This window comes from Apiospora marii (assembly GCF_038362585.1).
Source record: "Apiospora marii strain CBS 49790 chromosome Unknown utg000003l_segment0_segment0, whole genome shotgun sequence".
Classification (NCBI taxonomy): Eukaryota; Fungi; Ascomycota; class Sordariomycetes; order Amphisphaeriales; family Apiosporaceae; genus Apiospora; species Apiospora marii.
This window is the reverse complement of record NW_027117374.1, coordinates 4,809,764-4,835,165: the sequence shown is the minus strand read 5'-3', so window position 1 is coordinate 4,835,165 and position 25,402 is coordinate 4,809,764. Positions and strand designations below refer to the sequence as shown.

Here is a 25,402-nt window from a genome sequence, read left to right as displayed (position 1 = left end):
ATCATGGTCTTTATAGGAATCTGTGTTTGTAACGCATTTCTACAGACCTTTCAGGGAGATACGTGAAAGAAGTCTTGCTATCGCAAGACAAGTGCTACTGTCCTAAAAGCGGTAATCTGTATTTTCTTACCCGAGTATAACTAGTAAATAAAAGGGGTATATATAGGTATATGTATCGGGATCAACACCGAAAGCTCATCGTAAATCATTTCACATCACCTGCCTCATACAATGCACGCCCCATACCATATCCTTTATTCCAATCCCATATCGCCTGAATCCAAAACAAAACCACCAATTCTCAAGAGTTCCCCAGCAACCACTGAATCTTAGTTGCCGTCCCTTCGCGCCGAGCCGGCATTTGGGCGGCAAGAAACGCCCTATCGTCCGAGAAAGAGGGCGGCGGCGCCACGGAAGGAGTAGCAGTAGAAGGACGTGCAAGAGAAGCAAGTACTGTTGTCGAGTCTAAACGGGAACGAGGGACGAGAGGCGCCTTAGTCAATAACCAGTCTGGGTCCAGAGGGTTCGTTGCCGGCGCGGCTGAACAACTTACGATCGGCAGTGGTGGTGTTGTTGGTCTTCCGGATCGAGAAGAGGGACGCCATGGTGCTCTTCTTCTCGGCGCTCGCGATGCTGTTACCGCTGCCGTCCCGCGTGCCGGCGCCGCCCGACGGCAGCTCCTGGACGCTGGCCGGGTCCACGTGCGTCTGCGGGAAGATGCCCCAGTGCTTCGACGAGGTGCCGGACCAGCACCAATGATCCGTGTAGGCCCCTGTGTTCGGAGACGGATGGTCGCCTGAGTTAGCAATTCGTCGAGCAAAGCGAGCATACTACCATACTATATATGCACACGAGAAACGAGCGGGTAGGGGGAGGGTGGTTCAAAACTTACAGCTGATGTTCTCAATGACATCGCCCTTATTCAACTTGAGCCACTTGCCCTCGCCGCCGGACTGGCGGAACTTCCACCGAGCCACGGCCTGCATGTTGCTATTGCCTTGCATCCGCACCTCGCTCCTGGACGGCGGCTCGAGCTTCACGGTGTCGGACTCGAAGACGCCGCGGACCCCATCGTGCCAGCCCATGGCCCACTTGCCCTCGTACCGGGCCGGGAACTCGATCCCCACGATTCTGGCCCCGATAGCGTACTCCAGCACCGGCGCGCGGTCCGGAGGGCTCCTCAGGATGCCGTGGGTCAACTTCCTGGTCTCCGTGGCGACAGCGGTTGGGAGGCGGCCGACTTCGAGGGCAATCGCGGGCATGACTGACGTGGTAGGCGGATGCGGGAACCACAGGTCGGAATTGTCCTTCAGATGAGGGGGGATTTCCTCCCCTCGACCACGGTGAAGCCAGACACAACGGGAAGGGGGCGGGGGTGACGTGCCATGTGGGCAAACAGTTGCTTCTGGTTGAAGAATACCGTCGAGTCGCTTTCTTCGAGAGTGCGGCCAAGGTGAATGCAGAAAATGCACGCATAGAACTGATCATCTATATGCCTATTTGGCAAGTGGCTTTTCTGCAGAACTCGTAGCCGAAATCCAACACCATACGATGTGTAGTTACCGGTTGCTAGAATTCTCATCAGTATAGTCACCAAAATCGTTGAAGAGGAAGGAAAACCCACAATCGTTCTTCACATCCTTTTCGACAGACTTGTAATCAAGTTCGTATAGGCAGTGTGTGCATTTTGCAACTGTCGTTGTAGAGAACCCCTTTTGAGAAGCCATTAGCGAAAGGTTCGCATTTGGGGGGGGGGGGTGGGGGTATATATATATATCAAGGAGACCATTTCGACGTACTCCTACCGGTCTCTTGATCTTTTTGAAACCTAGCCCCCCTGAGACGACCTCTTCAGCGCCCTTGCAAAATCCTTTCAGCTGGTAGAAAGAGCTATGGGGACCGATGTTGCAATCGGGTTTTCTGGACGGCATTGGCCCTATCTCTTCATGTGCCTCGGTCTCCACGGGTATGATTCCTGGGTCGTCCCGGCGTTGGCCTGGTGTATTGGCTCTCTCCAGCCCTGCTTCTATTTGCAGTTGCTGCGGTGGCGGCTGGAGTTGTTGTTGCTCAAACTCTCTGGGCTGCTGGTTCTGCTCTCTAAAGGACCTTGTCCTTGATCTTGGCTGTGGGGGCAGGGGACCAAGAGGGGGTGGAACCAAGGAAGTCAGTGTAGACGTGTCAGATATAACCGTTATCGGACGCTCATTCGGCGCCATATGATGTCGGTATTTGGGGGCGACTGTAGCGTAGGAGGGAGGCCTATTGCCATGGTAATCGTAGGGACTATGCGGGCTTGCTGGCGATCTCAGTGTATCGTGGCCTGGGCTCGGCAGATCATCGTATGGAACACAGTCGAATATAGAGCTGCTTATAGAATCGGCAGATGGCTGACGCATAGTATGGCCTTTGGGCTCGGCAAGCGACGTGATCCGCGGGGGGTAGCCCGTGGGTGCGTATGTGACTCGAGAATGTTCGATCATCGGAGGTGATTTGATGTAGTGCACCGAGCCAGCAGAGGGCGGCCGGCTGCTCCACGATGACGACGCGGATGACTGGGCTGACGTTCTGCGGATGTCGGTGCGGCCGAGGCCGCCTTGGCCGGCCGAATTGGCTCTTACCCGGTGTCCGGCAATAGAAGCACTTCTCATTGGCATGATCTGGCCATAGCCTGACTCCATATCAACTGGGCTGGAAGACGAAAGCCTTTGGGTTGCCTCATCGTCACTTTGCGCAGCGTCTTCGTTAATAACTGAATGCTGGGATCGATGACGACGATGGCCTTCCTGTTGGGCCCGAGGTGATACGACAGGGACTGCCGCTGGCAAAGTAGGCGAATCATCCGCTGATACCACCGGACGTCTCTCGGGAATACCGCCATCCTCCAACTGACCATCAGAGCCAAAAGGTGGTGGTGGTTGGCCCACTTGCCAAGGGTTAATCGTAGGCGGTGGAGGTGGCGGCTCAGAAGGAGTCGTGGATATCTCGGAACGGTGGGAATTGCTTCGGTCAAGGTCACTAGCAGAGCCAGGAGTTCGTATGCCACCAACAGGCACCGCTTGGGGTTTCATCATGAGACTGAGCTGCTGCTCTACCTCGTCCATCGACCTATCATTTGGCGATACTAATGGCGGCTGGACAACAACCTGTGGTTCCTCTCCAGGGGGCAAGGAACTTCTGTTGATAGAGAAGGGGTTTTCGAACGAAGGACTAGTTGGAGACCGTAACGAAGGTGTTGCTGGCTCCACGAGCTTCATGCGCTTTAAGATATCCATGAGTCTCGGCGCGGCCTTTCTCGAAGTCTTCTGTAGCTCATCGAACTTGTCCGCAGCGAACTCGTCCGCTTCTACATAGTCATCAAAATCCCACAAGAGGTCTTCTAGTTCGGCGCGGTACTGCGCTATCTCGTCTGGAAACACCTAGCATTCAGTATGCACAGCCTCGCTCTGTTTGATATAATCCCATAACTTACCATGCTCTTTGACGGCGTCAACAAAGTTGGTCCCGTATTGTTCATGATTCTTGGCGCAGAGCGGCTCAATTCTCGTGAGCGCTCGCTCGCCTTCCTTGGCCAGACTTTGAGCTGCCTTGAGCATTGGCGCCGCGACATCGTCATCTGCGCCTTCTGCATTGGCTATCGCAACATTGGCCTTTTCCACTATCTCCTTGAAGGGCGCAAGAATGAGCCGCTCGACCTCGTCGGTCATGGCGGGAAGGGGGCTTCTTGCGGAAGCCCACTGCTCACGAAGTCTCGGGCGCAAGGTAAAGAGTTGCGGGACGAACAATTCTTGGGGGTGAAAGTTTATCCTGGGACTATTTGTTGGATCTTCGGCCGAAAGTGTTCATTGCTAGGAAATGGCAGGGTGTCTGGATCATGCGGGATGCTCGGAAGTAAACGTTAAGGTGTTGGGAGGAAGAATTGGAGACTCCAAGAAGACACGGAATCGCAAGTCAAGCATGCAGCCGGTCAGAACTTCACAAAGCAAAAGAGGCTGAATGAAGGCCGGAGAGCGGTAGGCCATCCGCCAGTCTGACGCATGTCGCTGAGGGAGGATAAGATGGAGCCCCTCCTGATAGACTATTGACATATCAAGGCCCCTCTATTCCCGCAGCTCTGGGACCGCCTCCTCTGAAATCCCCAGGAGCAGGGGTCGATCGACTAGCAGCGACGGGGCGGCAGGGTATCTCCAACGCTGCGATTGGTCGGGTGGTGGGTGCTAGGCTCTCTCAGCCCCAGGATACTGCCTACCGTGGAGGGGGGGATTCGTCGTGGTAACATGCTGTAGCTGCGAGTGTGCTGTGATGATTGCATCCCATCCTATCCCATCCCATCTGCCTGTTAGCCTTGGATCATCGCGTTCCACGACCTGCTCGAGGTAGGACCGTAGGACTCGTCAAGGCGTTCATTGGAGGTCGTATCAAAGCCCATCAGCATGTGTGCTGACGATCGGCACCCTTTCTTTTCGAGAGGATCCGGGGATCCGTAGATAACGGGGAGCGGGTAAAAGAAGATGAAGACCAGCAAACTGGGGGCGAACATCAAGTACGCCGCGATGTTTCAAGTGGGGTTTTTAATATAAAGATAGACATACTTTGATTCTTTCCCACGATTTCAACGCCATTACTAACTGACGCCTGTCCTGTAGGTAATGTGATGAGCTGGTATCCAGAGCTAGGTAGCCTAGTGCACGTCGATATCAGTAACCGCAGCCGTTCCAGGCCCCCATCAGCCCAGTCAGCTTCTTCTGAGACATGGCATCCCCCCTCTAAAGATGTTCTGTCTGCAAGATGTGTAGATCTGGGCTGCTAAGCGCCCAGAGACAGTTAGATACTTGTCATGCATCTTACCTTTACCTATATGCCACTTACCGTTTACTCGGATCCGGGTAGATACATTTGATATACCTACATAGTGAATTGCGCGCGACGATATGTAATGTCAAATTGATAGGAGGTAGGTGGTAAGTGGGAGGTAGAAGTAAGCCTGCCACCCTGCCTAAGATCGGGTGGGGGACCCTGAGCCCACTATTTTAGTTGAATGACCCCAGATCCATATTGGCAATGGCTAAAGATGCCTTGGGCAACCTGCGCCCACCGGCTTCAGTCCCAATTCGTTCCGAGAAAGCTATAAGGTCCGGCTCGGTTGCCAATCCGCCAGCTACATGAGGTACAAATAGCCTTATCTAGCCTATGGAAATGGCTGACAAGGCGTCTTTGGGTATGCAGAGTCCAGTGCATACCTTCCGTACAGTTTCCACTTTTCGCGATGCGATTCCGCGGTCTCGCCCATTTTCAAATCGATACAACTCTGCTCGTGAATCATGCCCTGGAGCTGAACTGGCTCGGCTTACTCAAGAGTCAGCCAGCAGCGAACAGCTGGTCCAGATATAGACTGCAAATTCTGATTCTAGGATTCCGGACTCACTTTCCTGTTCCTGTTCCGAAGAAAGGGCCTCGGCAGTTCCCGTTCGGTCCATGAATCCTTTGTGGACCAGCGTAGCCTGCTTGAAGACGGGGGTGCGCTCACGTATTTGTATTTGCATCTATATTAGTCCTCTAGCTCACTCTTGGCTGCACCTCCCGGCCACGTTGCTGCTTGTTCGTAAGATGTACGCACTTGGGTTGACGACAATACAGTGGTTAGCAACCGAGAAGTGCCCTGGACATCGGGTAATCTCACACCCGGTAAGGCGATGCTTTCATGCTGCGAGTCAGTGCCCGTTGCTTCATTTTAGCTGCCCAGGGGCTTTCATGGCAGTGGCCGGGGAACCTGGCGCACATCAATGCTTATATGTAGACCATATTCGAAGGCGAATAATCCATTGTTGTCATATGTATCGCCAAACCAGGGTTGTCACGTCCGTCGGCTGTTTGAGATTGAAGCTGAGGACATACGAAAATATATCTTAGACACCTCGCCTGCTGGATCATCCTTTATTACTGGTACATTGACCACTTAATCAACAACCGTGAATCCAATCTTAATCTGACTATGAAATGTACAGATTCTATGACATTGTACATGTTCCATTCTCTATCCTTAACCCTGGGGATGGATACTATCAATCCAGTAGAACAGGGGCTGACGACGCCCCCGGGATCTTGACGCCAGGGACAAAGGCTAAGGTCCGCAAAAAGCAAAATTTCTTGGCGACGTTCGCTCTGGAGTCTCGTTCGGGAAAGGGAACAAGAAATGACTCGACTTCGCGTGCCATCCTGGTTCCCCGGTTGAAGGGTTTTGCGGAGAAGTTGGTAACTAGAGCATCTCGTTGAGGCAAGTAAGTGGAATAAATGGCCTGGAGCCCGGCCAGTGAATCCCAATGTGCCGTGACCAGATAGTATTTGAACGTTGATGTTCCAACAGTGCCATACCCAGCCAAACAAGCCAGCTAACACGATAGCTGAGGCAGTTGTGCTATTATTTATCCTACCACGTTCGCGATCTGGGAGATTTCAGAATCCTCCCTGAAGGCGTCTCCCCCTCCACCCCCATGAAAAAGCAAGTAAGCCATTCCACAGCTGGAGGTTCCCGGCACCTCGTATAGCAGGGGCAGGGGGGCCGGAAGTGGGAAGAGTGTGTTTAACAGGTTGCAATAATAAGAATGCTCACCGAACCAAAGAATGTTGTCCTACCCGTCAGCCACAGTTTCAAGTAGATATATGAGTGTAGGGGCTATGCGCAAATGGAGGAAGGTAGCCATATATGTAGTATAAACCATCGTCCCGACTTTCTATTTCCGATTTGCCAGATGCACTTATGCAGCCATGCATGCTATCGGTAAAACGCCAGCCTCATGTGTATGCCGCCGCACCGCCAATGCCACGCGGTCAACCCGTGTGCGCCAGGACAGGCTTGTCTTGTCTCCAAATCAACGGCCGATAGGTTGATGTTTGCTTTTGAAAGACATTGGACCTACGCTAGGTATTATGATGTATTTTGATCTGGCCCCATTCTCTGGCAAGGTTAGGTTATAAGTGAAGATCATATACTCTTGGTAAGGCGGCGTCCGCCTCTGTGGGACACCGCAGCCGCGAGGGACAGTTTCCGAGCCACATCAGATAACTGCCTAGGTAGGTTGTCAACTGGAGGAACATTTTCCTGCCTCCCTGCGGCGCTGTGGCATTGGGTCTCAAATCATGAGAGTCGATGGCCATACCAGTGATTGGCATATTTAATTTTGAGGACCAATTGCCATACAAGTGATTGGTATATCTCTTCGTGGTGAGAAAAATACATAGACCATGCAGGGGCCGTGCGGCTGGTGGGCATGGCCACGTGGAAACCGTAGCTGAGGTCGATCAATGTTATGTCAACTGTGACGCAGGCTAGGGGTCGTAGGGCCTGCTCAGAATGTGCTCGCTATGCCCGCAGCTCAACGAGAACGGCGGATCCGAAATGCGTGCAATCTGCCTCTAGTGAGTGAAGTTGAAGAGCTCGATGAGCATTCATCTAGGCTTGGCCTTTTTATAACCTTATCGCCGACCTTGCTTCAATAGAAGATGTAACAGGGGTGGATTGGTAACTTCGATGGTCTCGATATTTCCACATCTGTCAGGTTTACCAAAAGTAACAATACCAGGTCGCGATATTGATAGAAAGAGGTAGGGGTCCGGCCCGCCTTCGCAGGACACTGTGTAATTAAGACTGTCCCGTAGTGACATCAAGGGAATGGATACATCGTCCCATTGCTCCTCTAGAAAGACAAGTACATGTAGAGAGGTCGGGGACGGTAGGTAGGATTCACCGTGTTCGCGATTCCTTGCTGGGCCCGGCAGGCAAACTAGAAAACCACATCATCCTCAGCAGACTCGCAGAGCAGCTTACACCTACTTTCTTCACCCCCTGCCTACCTACGGTAGTGTGTGACCCACCTGCGCGAGTATCATGCTATGCTGAGGGTGATCTCTGGGCTGGACTGCGCCCTGGCTGCTTCGGAGCTTGATAGGGCGGTCATCGATGCTGCCCTTTCTTCCGGTCCTTCTAGAACTACAAAAAGAACAACCTAGGGAATCAACTACCGGGCCATGGGTATGAAAACGGCATACGAAGCCTGTCGACTGAAACACGGTAGAGGTAAATATGGAGACGCGGGTTTTAGGGAAACCAATGCGGATCGCGCGCCATAAAAATGGCGACCTCTATGTAATGTGCTCGTTGGCAGTCAATCGATATCCATTTGCAACAACGAATAATAAGTATTGTTTTCTTTAGAAGGTGGTTGGTTAAATGCAGGGGATATATTGATGCCAGACCTTCCAAGACCTGTTTAGGACAGTCCACTACACTTACATAAGGTAACATACATTCCTTTATGGATTAGTTGAAAGTCTTACCCGACGGTGAGTATTGGGGGGTTTTGGCAGCGACTGTCACTCCCATAAATAGACAACGAACCAGGCCGCAGATACGTATGTCATGCCCGACAGCCTTGCCAGCCAGTGTTGACGACAGCATTGGAAATTTTCAGTGAGGCATTCTACAACTATTGGAATAGTGGGCACAGCGTGGCAGGCGAATTATATTTTCTTCCTCTCGATGTACGCCATGGACCAGGTGCTATGGGGATATCATGTGCCTAGACAAACCTACCATGCGACAAGAGAACTGGGCCCAGAAAGCGAAGATGCCGTGACACTCTTGTCTACGAAGCCAAGATGCTTGCCCAACTCTAACCTTGTAGGCGCGGTGAAATCTTCCAAATTGGGGGGCAGCAAGGAATATAAGAGTAATAATCCAAATCTCAATCCTTCCTTGCAGTGGACTGTTAGTCATCCAATTTAATCCATCTTTCTACTCGATCTTCCAGCTGTTCCATTGATTGCCACCATCTGTATCTCCATCTCCCTCTCCCCAGACACTCTTGGAGCTCTTGGATCTTGTGTTCGGTTTGATCATCAATCGAGTTTTACCCAGCAAGGCAGGCGAGCCAGTCCTGCCAGTCAACTGGATGAACGGCAGTCGACCGACTAAGAAGCCGCCCAATTAGATGTGCCTAGGGTTAACCTGCCTACCACTACCCGAACGAACCTCATTTCCTGTCCGGTCCCATCGGATTCTCGGTCTAAGTGTAGTGTACCTTGCCTACGTGTACCGTACCCAGAGAAAGAAAGAAAGAAAGAAAGAAAGAAAGAAACCTTAGAAACCGACTGATCGACCAGGCAGACATCATCACCATTGACCCTTCTTTTCTTTCATCGTTTCAAGCATCGCCAACCGAGCCGGAAGAGATCGCTACCTATCAATTCCCTGTCCGACGTTCCAATTGCTTCCCGAGTTGCTCTGTGTTCCATGCCAGATACCTGGCCTGGCCTGATCTCTCCATAATTCTCTCTTTGGAGGTTGCACAAAACGGCAGGACACGGCCGGGCCGCGCTCTCGAGGTCGAGACAGGGTCCAATTGATAGCAGCCGACGCTTCAATTGATTGATTGCGCCGCACACGCCAGCAACCAGTCTTGTAAGTCAACTGTTTTGTTTGCTTCACTTTGTTCGAGGGATATGGGCCTCCGCTCCTGCCTCCTGCGTTGCTTTCTTTATCCCGTTCAAACATTCCTTTCAAGCTCCGTGTTTGGCGCGTCCTCAGCGCAGGCCGGACTGGGGTCAGTGTGCCATGCGTCGAACGGAAAGTGTCAAGGTCAAGCCAGAAAATGGGTCAATTGGCATCTACAGTAAGCTCCATGCTATCGTCCCAATGTGGACCCCGGCCCAGCAGTTTGACCTACTGTTTCTGCCACTGCTACTGGGCCTGCGCGGTGGTACTGCTCTCCCCAACCTTATGTCCAGTCTTGGCCTGTCCACACCGTCCCAGTACACCCGAGAGAGTCCATCGGCAGTGGTCGCAAAAAGCCCGACTAAGGCCTCTTCTCTTAGCTACAGTACGCGGGTGAATGACGGCGGCGGCTACACTCGCACTCGCACTACCTTTGCCTCTGCACACAGCTCCTCTTCCTCCTCTTCCTCCCTCGCCCACTTTGTCTATTCATCCGAACCTTTTCTCTCTATTCTCCCGAGATTCCGTCATCACATGCAAAGGCCTGGAGACAAGATCCTTCGGGATTCATAGGCTTTCTTCGCTGGACGATTAATTGACCGTAATAGAAGCTCGACAAAACCATCGCCGGCATCCCATCCCACCGTCTTAACCCCGGCGGCATCGCCTTCGCTAGCTCGACTTTGCTACGTTACCAGCCATTACTCCCGCCTGCCGCCGTGACGTTTGCCGAAGGCCTCAGCCCAAGTCTTTTAAGCTTCGCGCCGCCGCTCCCTAACGACTCAGTCAATTCCTCGCTCCGTCGCAAGTTTGACCGACATTGTCACAGCGCAGCTTCGACAACCGCACCCCTCGACAGCTCCTGCGCCAGAGTGCATCTTTGTGAAGACACCCTCTTTTCGTTGCGCCGTGCCATGAGCTTATAGACGTCGCCTGCTCGCCTCGGTTGTCAGCGCAAGCTTCGGCACGCTTTGCGGGTGATTTGTGGATGACGCCAAAGATTGGCTTTTCGATTCGACACGCCGCAGTCATGGGAGCTTGTATGAGCACTAATAATGAGGAGGAGGAACAAAAAAAGAGAAGCCAGGCAATCGACAGAGTTCTCGACGAAGACTCTAAGAGGTTACGGCGAGAATGCAAGATCTTGTTGTTGGGTAAGAAACCTCCCGATCCTTCCCGACGCTGGGCACCGCTGACTGAGAGCAGGCTCTGGTGAGAGCGGGAAATCGACGATTGTCAAGCAAATGAAGATCATTCATCTTAAGGGGTATTCTGAAGATGAGCTTTACAACTACCGAGCCACCGTGTTCAAGAACCTGATCGAATGCGCCAAGGCCGTAATCAACGCCATGGAACAATTCAGCATTGAACCTAGCAACGAAGGGAACAAGGAGAATTGCGAGTACCTACTGAAATACACCGTCGAGTCCGGGCCATCAGCGCATATCGAGCCGAAGGTTGGCGCAGCGGTGCAAGCGATTTGGGGCGATCCCTGTATCGAGGCCTTAATGGAACACCAAACAGAATTCTACTTGATGGATTCGGCTGGCTAGTGAGTAATCGACTGCTTGGAGGTGCCCCGTAGTCGCTAACAGGCCGCGAACAGCTTCTTCGACGAAGTATCCAGAATATGCGCCGCGGACTACCTCCCAAACGAGATGGACGTCCTTCGAGCTCGTACCAAGACAACAGGTATCTACGAAACTCGCTTTCAGATGGGAGCTCTCAGCATCCAGTAGGAACCCATCCCCACCTCTACACAACGTTTTTGCATGGGCTAACCGAAGATATAGTATGTTTGACGTTGGCGGCCAGAGGAGCGAACGGAAGAAATGGATCCACTGTTTCGAAAATGTCACGTCCATAATATTCTGCGTGGCACTCAGTGAATATGACCAGGTTCTCCTCGAAGAAAGCAGCCAGGTATGTTGCATAGCCAGCAATTCCAATACTTGAGCAAGCTGACATGATGACAGAACCGTATGATGGAGAGTTTACTGTTGTTTGATTCGGTCGTGAACTCGAGGTGGTTCATGCGGACAAGCATCATCCTGTTCCTGAACAAAGTCGACATTTTCAAAGTCAAACTCCCCAGGTCGCCCCTGGGCAACTATTTCCCGGACTACTCAGGGGGCAACGATGTCAACAAGGCTGCCAAATACTTATTGTGGAGGTTCAACCAGGTCAACAGGGCCCATCTAAACCTCTATCCCCAGTAGGCGCTCCTCATGTGTTGAACCAGCGAATCATACTAACCTAAGTGGATAGCTTGACTCAAGCGACAGATACGTCGAATATCCGACTTGTGTTTGCGGCTGTTAAGGAGACGATCCTGAATAACGCTCTTAAGGATTCTGGAATTTTGTGATCCATGTCTCCAAATCGGCTCTCCTAAAAGTTCCGCGAACGCTACCAGTCGTACGTTACTGAGTGGCTATGACGATGAAGCATTGGGCTGGCGTTTTTTTTTTCTTCTCAGATGGTAATATGCTTTGGTTTGTTGGTTTTCTTTTTCTATGTGCGAACTTTTCTTGGCGAGGCGTTCCGGGTCCAGCGCTATTGAATGAACGATCTTCATTACACTTTCTCGCGGCATAGAGGATGGGTAACGGATTGGACCGGAGCGGGAATGGCGATGATGACATGTTTGGCAACCTAAACACCTGGATACAGGTCGGTTGCTTGGGCATACGGTGCTGACGGCTAATTGTTCGTTTGGCCTTGCAATGACGCGACGAAGCAGCTTAAATAAGTTGCAGCAAGTTGCGGGTCGTGCTTCTTGGATGCTCCCCCTTTTGAACAGAAAATGTCGGATGCCGATAGAAGAAGAGACAGGGTGGAAGCAGCCGGTTTGAAAAGGTCATGATGCCTGGCAATGCTATTCTTGTCGGCATGCCACACCAGCAGGAGTATACCAGAATACCACTCAGAATACTAGTCGGCCATGTGCCACTTGAATATCACACTCCTGTACACATTGTACCAGGCCACAATTCGGTGCTGATTTTTTGTCTGAGGAGTCACTTGTCTGATTAATTTATGGATACCTAACAATAACAATCGAGATGGAATGGCCGAGCAAGTACTTTCGTAGCAGAGTCGGCATTATACATCAGCTCACTTGGCAATAATTGCACCGCAATCGAAGATCGCAGTACTCGGGTGCCAGGTTAGTCACGCGGAGGTTTTGGGTGAATACCTAACTTGTATGCAAAAGACATGCGCCACTTCTGTGTGAAGCGTCAGCATCAAGCAGCGAGCGATATAACAGAAGCAAGTCCAATAAGCCGGCTAATCATATGTTGTCCGCCGGACGGAGATCCTGGCACAGCAGCAGACGTCAAATCTGGAGCCTGCCCCTCCCCGGGGTGCATCGCACTTTCGTGGGTGGTGTGGAAAGCGGCAGCCCTCTACTCATTTTGAAGGGGGGACCGGTTCACATACGATACGAAGTGGTGGTTGGTTTTTGACGGGATGGATATCCTCTCCTGGCTAGCAACGGGCTTGGAGCGATAGGCAGCAGAAGCCTTGGTCCCACCTCCGTTTACCTAGACCGATGGATATGCCTGAAATTGGCTTGAGTTACTGTTGTATTCTACGAATCGTGATCACCAGAATTGGGTCCTATGTTTTGGGCATCGTCAACCCCTGGTGAGTTGGATGTTTGATCGGGCATGTATATAACGACGTTTCCTTTCCCCGTATACATAAATGGTGGGCTTCGCATCAATCCCAAGGTCCCAAGCTTCCCCCTGCCGCCTACAGCCGTAGAAGAGGGTGGGGCCACCAACCTCGACCAGCAGCTACCCCGCACGCCTCCAGTCTCCTGTCAGCCCGCTATCCGAGCGCCATATTTCACGCCCACCATGCACGCTACTCCTCCACTCCCTTCAGAACCTCCACTCCTCCAAACACGCCCCACGGGCTGCCAGACCCTCTAGTGGAATGGCTCGATGTCTTGTGAGCGCCAACGACTGCCTACCTTAGGTATAACATGTACTTGACAGGTATGTCTTGTTGCATGTGCTTACTGCACGACAATACCGTCACTCAGCCCGTAGAGAGGGGCATGAATGCATCCTTATACACAATTGTATGGACGTATGTCGCTTGGGCTGCTCTGGAAGGCTGGTGGCGTGTAGGCTTCCCTGGCTTTCGTGCCGCTGCTGCCCGTGGAATCTCGCATCGTTCGATATTGGGACTGCATAGTGGGTTGCGGCTTACCGTGTTGGGCGGGCAGTCTTGCTCCAGACAGAAACCGCAGAGGACTGCCCTCACAGGGATAGCAAGTTACGCCGCTACAAGACCACAACTCGAACGAGCAGCCGCCGTGGCGGTATTGCAGGATGGCGTGACTGGCCCTGGTAGACGACCTTCCGTTGCATCTGATTCTGTCGACTCGTTCGTCATTGTGCTTCCTGCTGGCCTACCATGCTAGATGTTTCCCCAGTAACTCGCAGCACTGTGGCCATCCCACATCCCCCTCCTCCGCCAGTCGTCGAGATCAGTCGGTGGGTATGGAAGAGCGAGCAGGGGGAGCTATCTCCAAACTTACCTGCCATCCATTGAGGTGATAGCTACATGTACCTACAGGTGCACACTCTATCCTCCCCTCGCATAAGTAGCTCGCTTCGTTCTCTTTCTCGACTTTTCCCTTCTTTTTTTACTTTCAATGTTGGTGACCTGTCCTCCATCTACCTAACTCCTCTATCCTTGTCACATGAGGTTGAGGCTTTGTTGTGGCACACCACCTCCTGCGTTCACGGTCTTGACTGCTCTTTGAGTACCCCGCGGCGACCCTCGCTCTTGGGCGGCTTCCTGCCAACAACCGCTTTGGTTGTTTTACCCCGCCTCGTTCTATCCATCTACATTCGTTGCTGTGAGTCCTCCCTTCGGGCGACTATATCTCCGTATATGAGAGACTGTCGACTCACCCTGCTTCCCGATCGCTCTGCCTCAAAGTGTTACCACCAAGGTTAGGCCTGGGTACTACGGCGATTTGAGTCTAAATCAGTACGCTGGTCTTGTTCGAAACACACCACTAACACCTTCTCGATATAGCCTCACGGCTTTGGTACCATTCAACTATTCGCCAACTTGACCACGTGCCCGCCAGTGAAGTTCTTAAAGCTCACCACCCAGCATGGCTACCGAGCAGCGCCTGCCCACGCGAGAGCGTCGTCCTTCAATGGGTTCGTAATACAACCGCTTCACTAGGGCATTTGCTCGTTAGCCCTCAATCGATAGTATGTTAGCTCACCAACAATAACAGGAGCTCCCATTGTCGATATCGTCGGATCTGTTGGACCTGCAGGTATCTCTCGGCCCAAGCACAAGCGCACTTACACTGGGTTTGGAGCTGGTGACGTGAAGAGTGTTGAAGGTAGGCTATTAGCTCTCTTCTATCCCTACCCGGCACTGCATATACAAAAGTATCCGGTGCTCCACCTCCGGTGTCTTACAACTCCTCCCCTGGGCACATGATTCGCTACCCCCATCACGTCGAGCTCGGATCAGCTACTTGACTTACAAACCCCCGACCAATCACACAACCTATCTGACTGACGGCTGCTTTTGACAGCTTCTATCCCTGAACCTCAGCGCGAAGCTTGGAAGAAACACCAAGTCCAAGGCTTCACCGACAAAGATGGCTTCGAGAAAGAGGTGGTTCGCCATGTTGAGACGACGCTCGCCCGTAGCTTGTTCAACTGTGACGAAGGCGCCGCCTACTCGGCCACCAGCCTGGCTTTTCGTGATCGTCTCATTACTGAGTGGAACAGAACACAGCAGCGCCAGACCACGGCCGACACCAAGCGTGTCTACTACCTGAGTCTCGAGTTCCTCATGGGCCGGGCTTTGGACAACGCCATGCTGAATGTCGGCTTGAAGGATGTTGCCAAGGGTGTGTTTGCCCAAAGCAAGGCCTTACTCGTTATAATTTGAGCTGACAGGATATTATAGGGGGTATTGACGAGCTCGGTTTCCGCATCGAGGACATTATCGAGCAGGAGCACGATGCTGCTCTGGGTAACGGTGGTCTTGGGCGGCTTGCTGCTTGTTTCCTTGACAGTCTTGCGTCCCTGAACTACCCTGCTTGGGGATATGGTCTGCGCTACAGATACGGCATCTTCAAGCAGGAGATCATCAATGGCTACCAAGTTGAGGTGCCTGACTACTGGCTCGACTTCAACCCTTGGGAGTTCCCCCGCCATGATGTTACCGTCGATGTAAGTTTCCGGACAATGTTGTCGGTGATGTTTGAAACAGGCTGTATCTGACTGCTTCACAGATCCAATTCTACGGAAACGTTCGTAAGTCTCAAGACGACAATGGCAAGACTGTGGCCCATTGGGAAGGGGGCGAGATCGTCACTGCTGTCGCCTACGACATGCCGATCCCGGGCTATGCCACCCCTTCAACCAACAACCTCAGGCTCTGGTCCAGCAAGGCGTCCAGTGGCGAATTTGACTTCCAGAAGTTCAACAACGGCGATTACGAGAGTTCCGTCGCGGATCAGCAGCGAGCAGAGACCATCAGCGCTGTGCTATACCCTAATGACAACCTCGACCGAGGAAAGGAGTTGCGCCTGAAGCAGCAATATTTCTGGGTGGCTGCCTCGTTATATGACATCGTCCGTCGTTTCAAGAAGACCAAGCGCGCTTGGAGGGAGTTCTCCGATCAGGTTGCTATCCAACTCAATGATACCCACCCCACCCTTGCCGTGGTTGAGCTGCAGCGTATCTTGGTAGACATCGAAGGACTTGAGTGGGACGAAGCGTGGAACATTGTCACGTCGACGGTAAGCCGCGCGCACCCCTTATCATGGCTCTTGCATTTGGTGTTTTGCTAATGACCTTCTAGTTCGGTTACACCAACCACACAGTTCTCCCCGAGGCTCTCGAGAAGTGGCCCGTTGGTTTGATGCAGCACCTCTTACCAAGACATTTGCAGATTATCTACGATATCAACTTGTTCTTCTTGCAGACTGTGGAGAAGAAATTCCCTAACGACCGCGAGATGCTTACGAATGTCTCGATCATTGAGGAGTCGCAGCCCAAGATGGTTCGCATGGCCTACCTCGCCATTGTTGGGTCCCACAAGGTCAACGGTGTTGCCGAGCTTCATTCCGATCTGATCCAAACCACCATCTTCAAGGACTTTGTCGAGATATTTGGCGCTGACAAGTTCACCAACGTCACCAACGGCATCACTCCTCGTAGATGGCTGCACCAGGCCAATCCGCGCCTTTCGGAGCTTGTCGCGTCCAAGACTGGTGGTCACGGATTCCTCAAGGATCTCACACAACTCAACAAACTTGAGTTGTCGATCGATGACGCCGCATTCCGAAAGGAGTGGGCTGAGATCAAGTACGCCAACAAGGTGCGCCTGACCAAGTACATCAAGAAGACTCTCGATGTCACCGTCAACCCATCAGCGCTGTTCGACGTCCAAGTAAAGAGAATTCACGAGTATAAGCGACAGCAGCTCAACATCTTCGGTGTCATTCACCGTTACTTGGCGCTGAAGGCCATGAGCCCCGAGGAGAGAAAGAAGCAGCTGCCTCGTGTATCCATCTTCGGTGGAAAGGCGGCTCCCGGCTACTGGATGGCTAAACAGATCATCCATCTCATCAACAATGTAGGCGCTGTTGTCAACAAGGACCCCGAGATCGGTGACCTGCTCAAGGTTATCTACTTGGAAGACTACAATGTCAGCAAGGCCGAGATGATTGTTCCCGCATCGGACCTCAGCGAACACATTTCCACTGCTGGCACCGAGTAAGTTCTCTATTGGTTATATCAATGGGTGCGTTGCTAATAACCCTGAACAGGGCATCCGGTACGAGCAACATGAAGTTTGTGCTGAACGGTGGTCTCATCATCGGCACCTGTGATGGAGCCAATGTGAGTGATTCTTGTCCAAACCCCCTTCCTCAAAAGCCCCCGACTGACACGTTCTACAGATCGAAATTACTCGCGAGATTGGCCAGGAAAACATCTTCCTCTTCGGCACCCTCTCCGAAGATGTCGAAGACTTGCGCCACGCACACACCTACGGATCTCACACTGTCGACGCTGACCTCAACAAGGTGTTTGAGGCGATCCAGAACGGCACGTTTGGTGAGCCTAACGACTTCGGCGCCATGGTTGCTGCGGTCCGCGACCACGGTGACTACTACCTGGTCTCGGATGATTTCCAGAGCTACATCGACACGCAGAAGATGGTGGACAATGAGTACCGCAACCAGGACGAGTGGATTCGCAAGTGCATCCGTAGTGTGGCCCGCATGGGATTCTTCAGCTCTGACCGGTGCATCAACGAATACGCTGAAGGCATTTGGAATGTCGAGCCACTCGTTGTCAATTAAAGAACAGGCTGGGGTCCAATGCGAAGACTTGGAGACTTGATGCTGCTACAGTAGATCGGTCATGTCCGAGACGAAGAGAGCCAACAGACTGGCATGGAGAGTAGTTCCTATAATGAGTAATGAGAGAAACCCCTGGGTCAGATCACTGCTCTATCTGGTTGGGACCTGGGTCATGTGTTTTTGCTGTCTTGGTAGATATCACCACTTTTCAATGACAACATAGTTTACAGTCGTTCCCGAAACAGAAGACAGTGACACGGTGTGCATGCTCAGCCGCATTAGCGTTGGAGAATATTCGACTCGCAGGGCAACGCGAATCTGAAGCTATATGGGTCGTTCCGGGGTCGAGTCAAGTGTCGTTCTGTCTAGCGTGCCAGGCTCGTGAAAAGGTACGGAGATGGCGAGCCTGTCAGATAATAGCTTGACCACTAGCATCACTCTCGGTTGGTCTGTTCCGACGTTTAGGGGTCTTCGATGGTACATGTTGACGTATGCTGGGCCATTTCTGAGAGTCTCGAATGCTTTGAGTTCGACACGATGCCGGTTCCCTATGTCTCTTTTTTTCTAACATCGGAACAACCCGCCCGTACGGGGTACCGTACGAATCCTCCAATCCTGCTAGGGCTACTAGGGTGAAGCGGCATCGAGGAGAAGTTGGCAACAACAAGATATAGCCTACCTTGAATTCAGGGACAGGCAGGAAGGAGGGGCCGCTGCTGGTTCATGTATGTATGCATGCGTGGCATAGAGCTCATCAACAGGGCAGCGACTGGTCGTGCTCCACAGTCGTATCAGGGTCAATATAAAGATGATTGTTCTATACGAGTCTATCGATAGGTTCTCCCTTTGGCGTCCAAGAGAAAATAACGGGCTAAAAGAAGCCGGCCTGTCCACATCACCCATACGTTGACTAACCAAGGTAGCAAATAAAGGGGCACGTCTCGACTCGCTCCAGCCCACTCGCAGTGATAGATCATCGGGGTTCGTATCGGATCCAGGGCTCTGCAACGGAGGGCCAGCCCACCACACCATACCTGCCGCCGTTGTTTGTGGGGGTTCCTGGCAGCGGCCCCCCGGGGCTAGGACTCGTTGGATGACTACTTACATACCTACCACTATGTACGTACGTACCTTTTATACAGCTGAAGATATTAATGTATGTATTATGTAGTAGTCCCGCAACCCCTGAAGACGCACAGAGGGCCTCTCCGGCAAATGGAAAACCTGGACGACCTACTACTAGGAGCCTTGGGTAGATAACCTTGCAGTTTACCCCATGCAGCACGCAAGAGATCTTCAGGGACCAACGGTCACCAACCAGATCTCAAAGATTAACGGGAGAGCTTAATTGCTGCCGCCCACGGGCCAGAAGCATGGATCTCGCCGGCCTTCTTCTAGTGTGCAGATTGGCCGGCGTGGAGCATCATGCCAGCCAAGCCATGGTGATGTCCGCTGCCCTGCACCGCACTCACCGAGACGCGCAAAAGGAAAAAAAAGATAAGTATAGGGCGACATTCTGGTCCCTGGCTGCATGCCATGTTTCCACTTGACGGGCAGTAAAGGAAGTGAAGAAAAATAAAACCATGACATGACTTGTGACGGTGATTCTGACCCGACTGGCGGGGGCATGAAAAATCGCCCACAAGCAAGCATTCTGAGGGGGGATGATGTCACGGAAGCCAAAGTAACAAGATTTTGGCAGTGGGAATCTCCGTGGGTTATGTATGTAGCTTGCGCTGGCTGGCTGGCTGGACCCAACTCCCCGCCCACCCGGCCTGTGCATAAGCTGAACGCCGTTCTGCACTTGTCATTGTGCCTGACGCCACTGGGTTCTCTGGGCCACTGAGGAGCCGCGGAAAAAATGCAAGATCAAGTATCTTGGTCTAACTCGGCGATTGGTCCCGAGCTTAGCAGGATTTATCGAGCAGCAACACTGCTAATCATTCATCATCCCCCCTCCTTCCAGGAGCGAAAGCTCCGTGCCTGGGCTGATTGATGTCTCTGAGAGCCAGCCACACACACACACACACACACTGAGCGCCGACACACGCACACACACACACACTTACTGCAAGACCTCACACTACACTACATGTGCGTGACCAACGGGCCATGCAAATGCACGCACTCTGAGGAGTGTCGGTAATCGCCGAAACCACCTACGAGGCGCCTGAGGGCATAGACACTGAGACAATGCGCATAGTGATCAGTAGGAGGGGTGACGGTCAAGGACTCTGAGCCGGGGTCATGGGGATTCCGGCAATCCCACGATCGCATCGATATTCCAGACAGCCGATAGGGACAATTCGATGCACTGTCGCAAAAACGAGGTGCATGGATGCAGGCAGCCGACATTTCCGAAGGGAAAACCACGTTGTACAGCAAAACGGTCCCATGTCTTTTCCCCCTGCTCTATGTCAATTGCAGACCGCTGCGAGAGGGGAGAGGAGGATAGGGGGAATTCAATCACTCCAAGCCAGCCAGCGTGAGCTACACGGGAAATTTCAGTCACAGATTGAGTGATGGTCAGGATTGGATTTTGGTAATGCCAATCGGTCGATGAACAGCCGTTTGGTCGATGATCGGATAACATTGCAGAGAGGGTCGCTGCTAGGCACTGGCTAGGCACCGCTGGCTGGGCTGGGATTCTCAGCGGCCCTGGCCCATTGACTGGTACAAGTCGGCGACCAGGGCTTATCCCTTTGCGGCCAGATAGATCCCCATTCGGGGTGGACAGGCACTTCTTGGCGGCCCCCCCAGGTTTTTTCCTTTCTTTCGCATCTCCAACCCAGAACTAGCAGGAACCTGGCAAAACACATATGACGTCATTCGCTCTCTCGAACCGCTGTACCTCTTTGTTTCTGATTGGGCCGTCGCCTGGCTGCAGCACGTCTCGAGCCAGCCAGCCCCGGGAGAGCGCCATTCGCTAGATTCTCTAATCACGTCTCATATCCTGGGTATTGTGGTTAAGCCCGACCATCTGCCGTATGCGTGCTTCTCACGAATACTGTAGGTAGGCATCGAATTACTGTTCAGGAACCGTACGAGCGAGCCCAATTGCTCGCATTGCGCCGAAGCGGACCCCAGACCATACCAGACCAGGCCCGTACCCCGTTCCGAACAAGCATCGGGCGTAGCTAGTTGGCAGTCGTGCTATGCGTATCTGCCATGGGCTTTTCTCTCATCCCATCCCATGCTGTAGCTCTCGTCTGAGTTGCGAGTTACGAGTACGCAGGGTCATCCACCCCTTGGTCATCAAACGTGGACCGATGGTCATGCAGTCCGAACCGTACTGTACCGCAGCCCATCTATGCTGTAGCGTATCATACCATCGACTGACTATCCGATATCGTGGGCTGGCCAGGCTGGGCTGGGACGAGGAGAGTTTCCTGTCACAGCATATCCATGTCACCGCGTGGTAAACCTGTTTCTAAAGATGATAAATAAAACAATTCCCATACTTCTTGACAGCCTACGGTCTTCCTCTGCCAGTCTGCAAAGTTACTACTTCCTCACACATCTTGTTTTGTGGTCCAATTCCTCCGAATCGCATCTGTACAGTTCCTTTCAGGGAAACTTTGACTCGAGAGCCTCAGGCACGACGACGGCGATAGCGACGACCTAATCCACCTGCGAAAGACCTCAATTGGTGCGATAATCGCCTAGTACAAGCCGTATCTTGCACGACCTTCCGGGACGAGCCTTGCCGCCTTCTAGATCTCCTATCTTTTGCTTCTATGCGACTTTGAGAGACGGGCCAAAACAGAACGATCTGCATTGGAAGGTGTGGCTGCAGCGCAGATCAGATACGACACCAGTCTAGCATCTCGCCCTCGCCGTAAGTGCGTTCTTCTTTCTTTTAAAAAATCACTATCCTCTGTCTGCATCCCCAGGCATGCACATCATACTTCAAAACCGCACTGGATGGAGGTGGTGGACCTGAAGAGAAAGAGAGTAGGAAGGCTGCTGCCGTCGACTGCCCCTTGCGGGCTGCGCTGCGAGCAGTCAGCAGCCCAGCTCCAGCTCCAGCTCCAGCTCCATCTCTGCCCTGCCCTGCCCCCCTCCTCTGGTCCCAGTATGACAACAAATACCCCGCGATTGAGCTGGAACAGTCAGTGCCAGCCATCGTGACTGAGGCGGCGGCAGCCCTCCCAGGCAAATGCGGCCGGAGTCCACGATGGGACCGCATGGGGGGATAGAGAAAAGATAAAACAAAATAAAAAAAAGAGTCACATTGAGTCCCCGTCGCATAGAGCCCAAATCCACACCTGTCCATCTATCCGTGTACCTCGAGGCTAAACAATTGGTGCTTTGTTCTGCAGGTTCAGACCCCATCCTCCGTCGCATTACGGCCCAGCCTACCTACAGCTTACAGCCTACAGCCAACGGCGCGTAAGACGAGCAATCCAGCCACGGAAAAAGGAGAAGCGAGATTCGATCCGAGGACATTGCCAATCTACACCTCAGAGAATAGTACCGTGCCGGACTTGCCTTGATAAGATCAAGGCTGCCCAAGTAGGTGATCATCCTGCCGTACAGTAGTGTTGGTGGGGTTCTTTTCGAGCAAGCCCAGCCGCAACACTCTTATTTGCAATTGCAACATCCATTGACCCATTCCACCACCCTTGTTACAGCAAGAGAGAACATTAAGGACTATTGCTTACGATCTATCCCCTGGCCGTTATTAGGTACCTCTCGTCTACGACATATCCAGTTGGTTGTATTGAAAGCTATTACTTATCCACATCTTATCGCCGGCTGCTGCTGCTGGCTGCTGTCCTGCATTAAATACGGTAACCTAATCAGCTCCGTACCGTTTCTTACCTGGCCTGCCGTCCTGTGGTTCGTGGCTCGGACAGCTCTCCCAAGCGACTAGCCCGCCTGCCCTGTCTCTGCGATCGCGATCCCATTTGCAACTGGAGCCCCAAAGAGCAGAAAACCCCCGACTGGAAACCCGACCGCACCGCTATTCCTGTACGCGCACCCACCGAAGCGAACCAAACCAGGCCAGACCATTGACCAGACAGACTGACCACGCACACACACTGCCTTGCCTGCCTGTCCATCTGTCTCGCTGTCCTTGTCGAGTTTCCAGTTTCGGCCCAAGTCCATCCAGTTCGGTCCCAGTCCAGTTCCGTCCTGCCTACTTCTCACAGTGTTTGCCAGTCCCCATTGTTTTGCCTCTGCTGCTGCTGCTCTGCTCTGCTGCTACGACTAAGCTGCTGCTGCCACTGCCACTACTGCCACTTTGCTCGCTACTTGTTACTATTACCGCTACCAGTACAACACTTGTACCCTGTTTTTATCTCAATTCTTTTTTGAGTGGAAAGAAACTCGTCCACGTCGGCTAAGGGGAAAAATCCTGTTCTGTGCTTTTCCCTGTTATTTCGCCATCGACTTTACCTTCAACTAGCATTACCATATCGCATTTCCTCCATCCGCACCGCCGCCTTTCCCCCAACGCCTCTTCTCCCCTCTTCTACCCCGCCACCCAAATAACTTCCTCTCATTTTCCAGCAATAGCATATACGGCTATTCCCTTTGGCCCTTTCGATATCGCGAACAGCCTCTACCACCCCCCGTCCTTGATCTCCCGACGCGAATTGCTCTTTTCCTCGCTTTGCACTAGCATCGCTGTTCTGCCCATCCTTCACAATGGCGGAATTCATACGCGCCCAGATCTTTGGTACCACCTTCGAGATCACCTCGAGGTATGCAAATCAAACTCCAGGCCTTTTCTCCCTGCGCGCCATGCTAATACGCAATATAGGTACTCGGACTTGCAACCTGTGGGCATGGGAGCCTTTGGTCTCGTCTGGTAAGTTTTTATTGCCCTTCTAACAATGTCCTGGGATCTTCCCTTGGTCGATCTGTTTGCCCTCGTCCAGTATGATGGTTTGGGCTACCTTTGAGGAGAGAAGGCTAATTTGCTGTGTTTGTTACCACCATGTAGCTCGGCCAAAGATCAACTCACTGGACAAAATGTCGCCGTCAAGAAGATCATGAAGCCTTTCAGCACCCCTGTCCTGGCCAAGCGAACATACCGAGAGTTGAAGCTGCTCAAGCACTTGAGGCACGAGAACGTCATCTCTCTTAGCGACATCTTCATTTCTCCTCTCGAGGACATGTATGCCCCCCATTCATTCCCAACGCTTGGCCGTCGCCGCCGCCGCCGCCGCAGGACCTGAACTGATGACCTCATAGCTACTTCGTTACCGAGCTGCTTGGTACCGATCTTCACCGCCTGCTTACCTCGCGACCGCTGGAGAAGCAGTTCATCCAATACTTCTTATACCAGATCATGGTTCGTAAAGCCGCCTGATATTCCTCCTCAATACCCTGCTGACTCGGAGATTCCCTCGTTTGTAGCGTGGGCTCAAATACGTTCACTCCGCTGGCGTCGTCCACCGTGACTTGAAGCCCAGCAACATCCTCGTCAACGAAAACTGTGATTTGAAGATCTGCGATTTCGGACTGGCCCGTATCCAGGACCCCCAGATGACGGGCTACGTCTCCACACGATACTACCGAGCTCCCGAAATCATGCTTACCTGGCAAAAATACGATATCGAGGTGGACATCTGGAGTGCCGGATGTATCTTCGCCGAGATGCTAGAGGGAAAGCCCCTTTTCCCCGGCAAGGACCACGTCAACCAATTCTCCATCATCACGGAGCTTCTTGGCACGCCCCCGGATGATGTTATCAACACCATCGCCAGCGAGAACACATTGAGATTTGTGAAGTCTCTGCCCAAGCGTGAGAGACAACCCCTCAAGAACAAGTTCAAGAACGCCGACCCTGCGGCGATCGATCTCCTCGAGCGAATGCTGGTGTTCGACCCCAAGAAGCGAATCACGGCCCCTGAAGCTCTGGCACATGAGTACCTTGCTCCTTATCACGATCCCAGCGACGAGCCCGTCGCCGAGGAGAAGTTCGATTGGAGTTTCAACGATGCAGACTTGCCCGTGGACACATGGAAGATCATGATGTGAGTACTCAGGTCACGTCCTATAATACTGGAAACGTTGGTCAACTTACTTATACAAGGCAACAGGTACTCGGAGATTCTTGATTACCATAACGTGGAATCAAACAACCCTCCAGCCGTCGACCCCGAGCAATACAACGGTCAGTAGACAAGAAGCTGGGGGGATGGAGCCAGCTGCCATACATGGTTTGGAATGACCTTGCGATTGAAGTGTTTTGCGGCGTTCTGAGACTGGTTTCGGGGTTTGGCGGACTTTTTTTTTTATGTTTTGTGGTTTATTTCTAAGTGGTCGGGATCTAGCTGGGTCTCGAGCTTTTTCCCGTGGATCGTGGTGTCCAGAACCGGTCCTGGTCGAGAAGTTGAACGACAGACGATGGGCTGCCGCAGAGGAGAGGGAGGGCTACGCATAATAGCGGCTCGATCGTTACTTGCCGCAGAGCGTAATGAGGTGGGAGGTCGGTTCAGGAAAGTGTGCTTGCAAATTACAAGCGTCAAACAATGAGCAGAATCCGGGGTCTTGCGGCAGCCCAATCCGTGTATAAAGCTCATTGGAGGAGC

General features: G+C 52.5%; 4 protein-coding genes across 4 annotated transcripts; 3 read left to right on the top strand and 1 right to left on the bottom strand.

Moving 5' to 3' along the window:
- Positions 1 to 494: 494 nt before the first annotated feature.
- Positions 495 to 3,704, bottom strand: PG985_005038 (uncharacterized protein; the record flags this gene model as incomplete). Its single annotated transcript, XM_066824807.1, has 6 exons — positions 495 to 796; positions 893 to 1,434; positions 1,551 to 1,569; positions 1,625 to 1,652; positions 1,800 to 3,406; positions 3,470 to 3,704. 6 exons carry the CDS (start codon positions 3,702 to 3,704, stop codon positions 495 to 497), a joined length of 2,733 nt encoding a protein of 910 aa, XP_066687967.1.
- Positions 3,705 to 10,517: 6,813 nt separating this feature from the next.
- On the top strand, positions 10,518 to 11,855 carry PG985_005037 (G alpha subunit GNA-3; the record flags this gene model as incomplete). The annotated part of the gene is made up of 6 exons (XM_066824806.1): positions 10,518 to 10,641; positions 10,694 to 11,039; positions 11,094 to 11,222; positions 11,281 to 11,410; positions 11,464 to 11,702; positions 11,756 to 11,855. 6 exons carry the CDS (start codon positions 10,518 to 10,520, stop codon positions 11,853 to 11,855), a joined length of 1,068 nt encoding a protein of 355 aa, XP_066687966.1.
- A 2,775-nt stretch (positions 11,856 to 14,630) lies between these two features.
- On the top strand, positions 14,631 to 17,855 carry PG985_005036 (glycosyltransferase family 35 protein; the record flags this gene model as incomplete). Its single annotated transcript, XM_066824805.1, has 8 exons — positions 14,631 to 14,679; positions 14,760 to 14,870; positions 15,069 to 15,389; positions 15,449 to 15,714; positions 15,777 to 16,286; positions 16,349 to 17,265; positions 17,319 to 17,391; positions 17,451 to 17,855. The coding sequence occupies 8 exons, from the start codon at positions 14,631 to 14,633 to the stop codon at positions 17,853 to 17,855; spliced, it is 2,652 nt and encodes an 883-aa protein (XP_066687965.1).
- Positions 17,856 to 23,510: 5,655 nt separating this feature from the next.
- Positions 23,511 to 24,992, top strand: PG985_005035 (mitogen-activated protein kinase HOG1; the record flags this gene model as incomplete). Its single annotated transcript, XM_066824804.1, has 6 exons — positions 23,511 to 23,566; positions 23,626 to 23,673; positions 23,809 to 23,982; positions 24,060 to 24,159; positions 24,225 to 24,844; positions 24,911 to 24,992. 6 exons carry the CDS (start codon positions 23,511 to 23,513, stop codon positions 24,990 to 24,992), a joined length of 1,080 nt encoding a protein of 359 aa, XP_066687964.1.
- Positions 24,993 to 25,402: the final 410 nt, after the last annotated feature.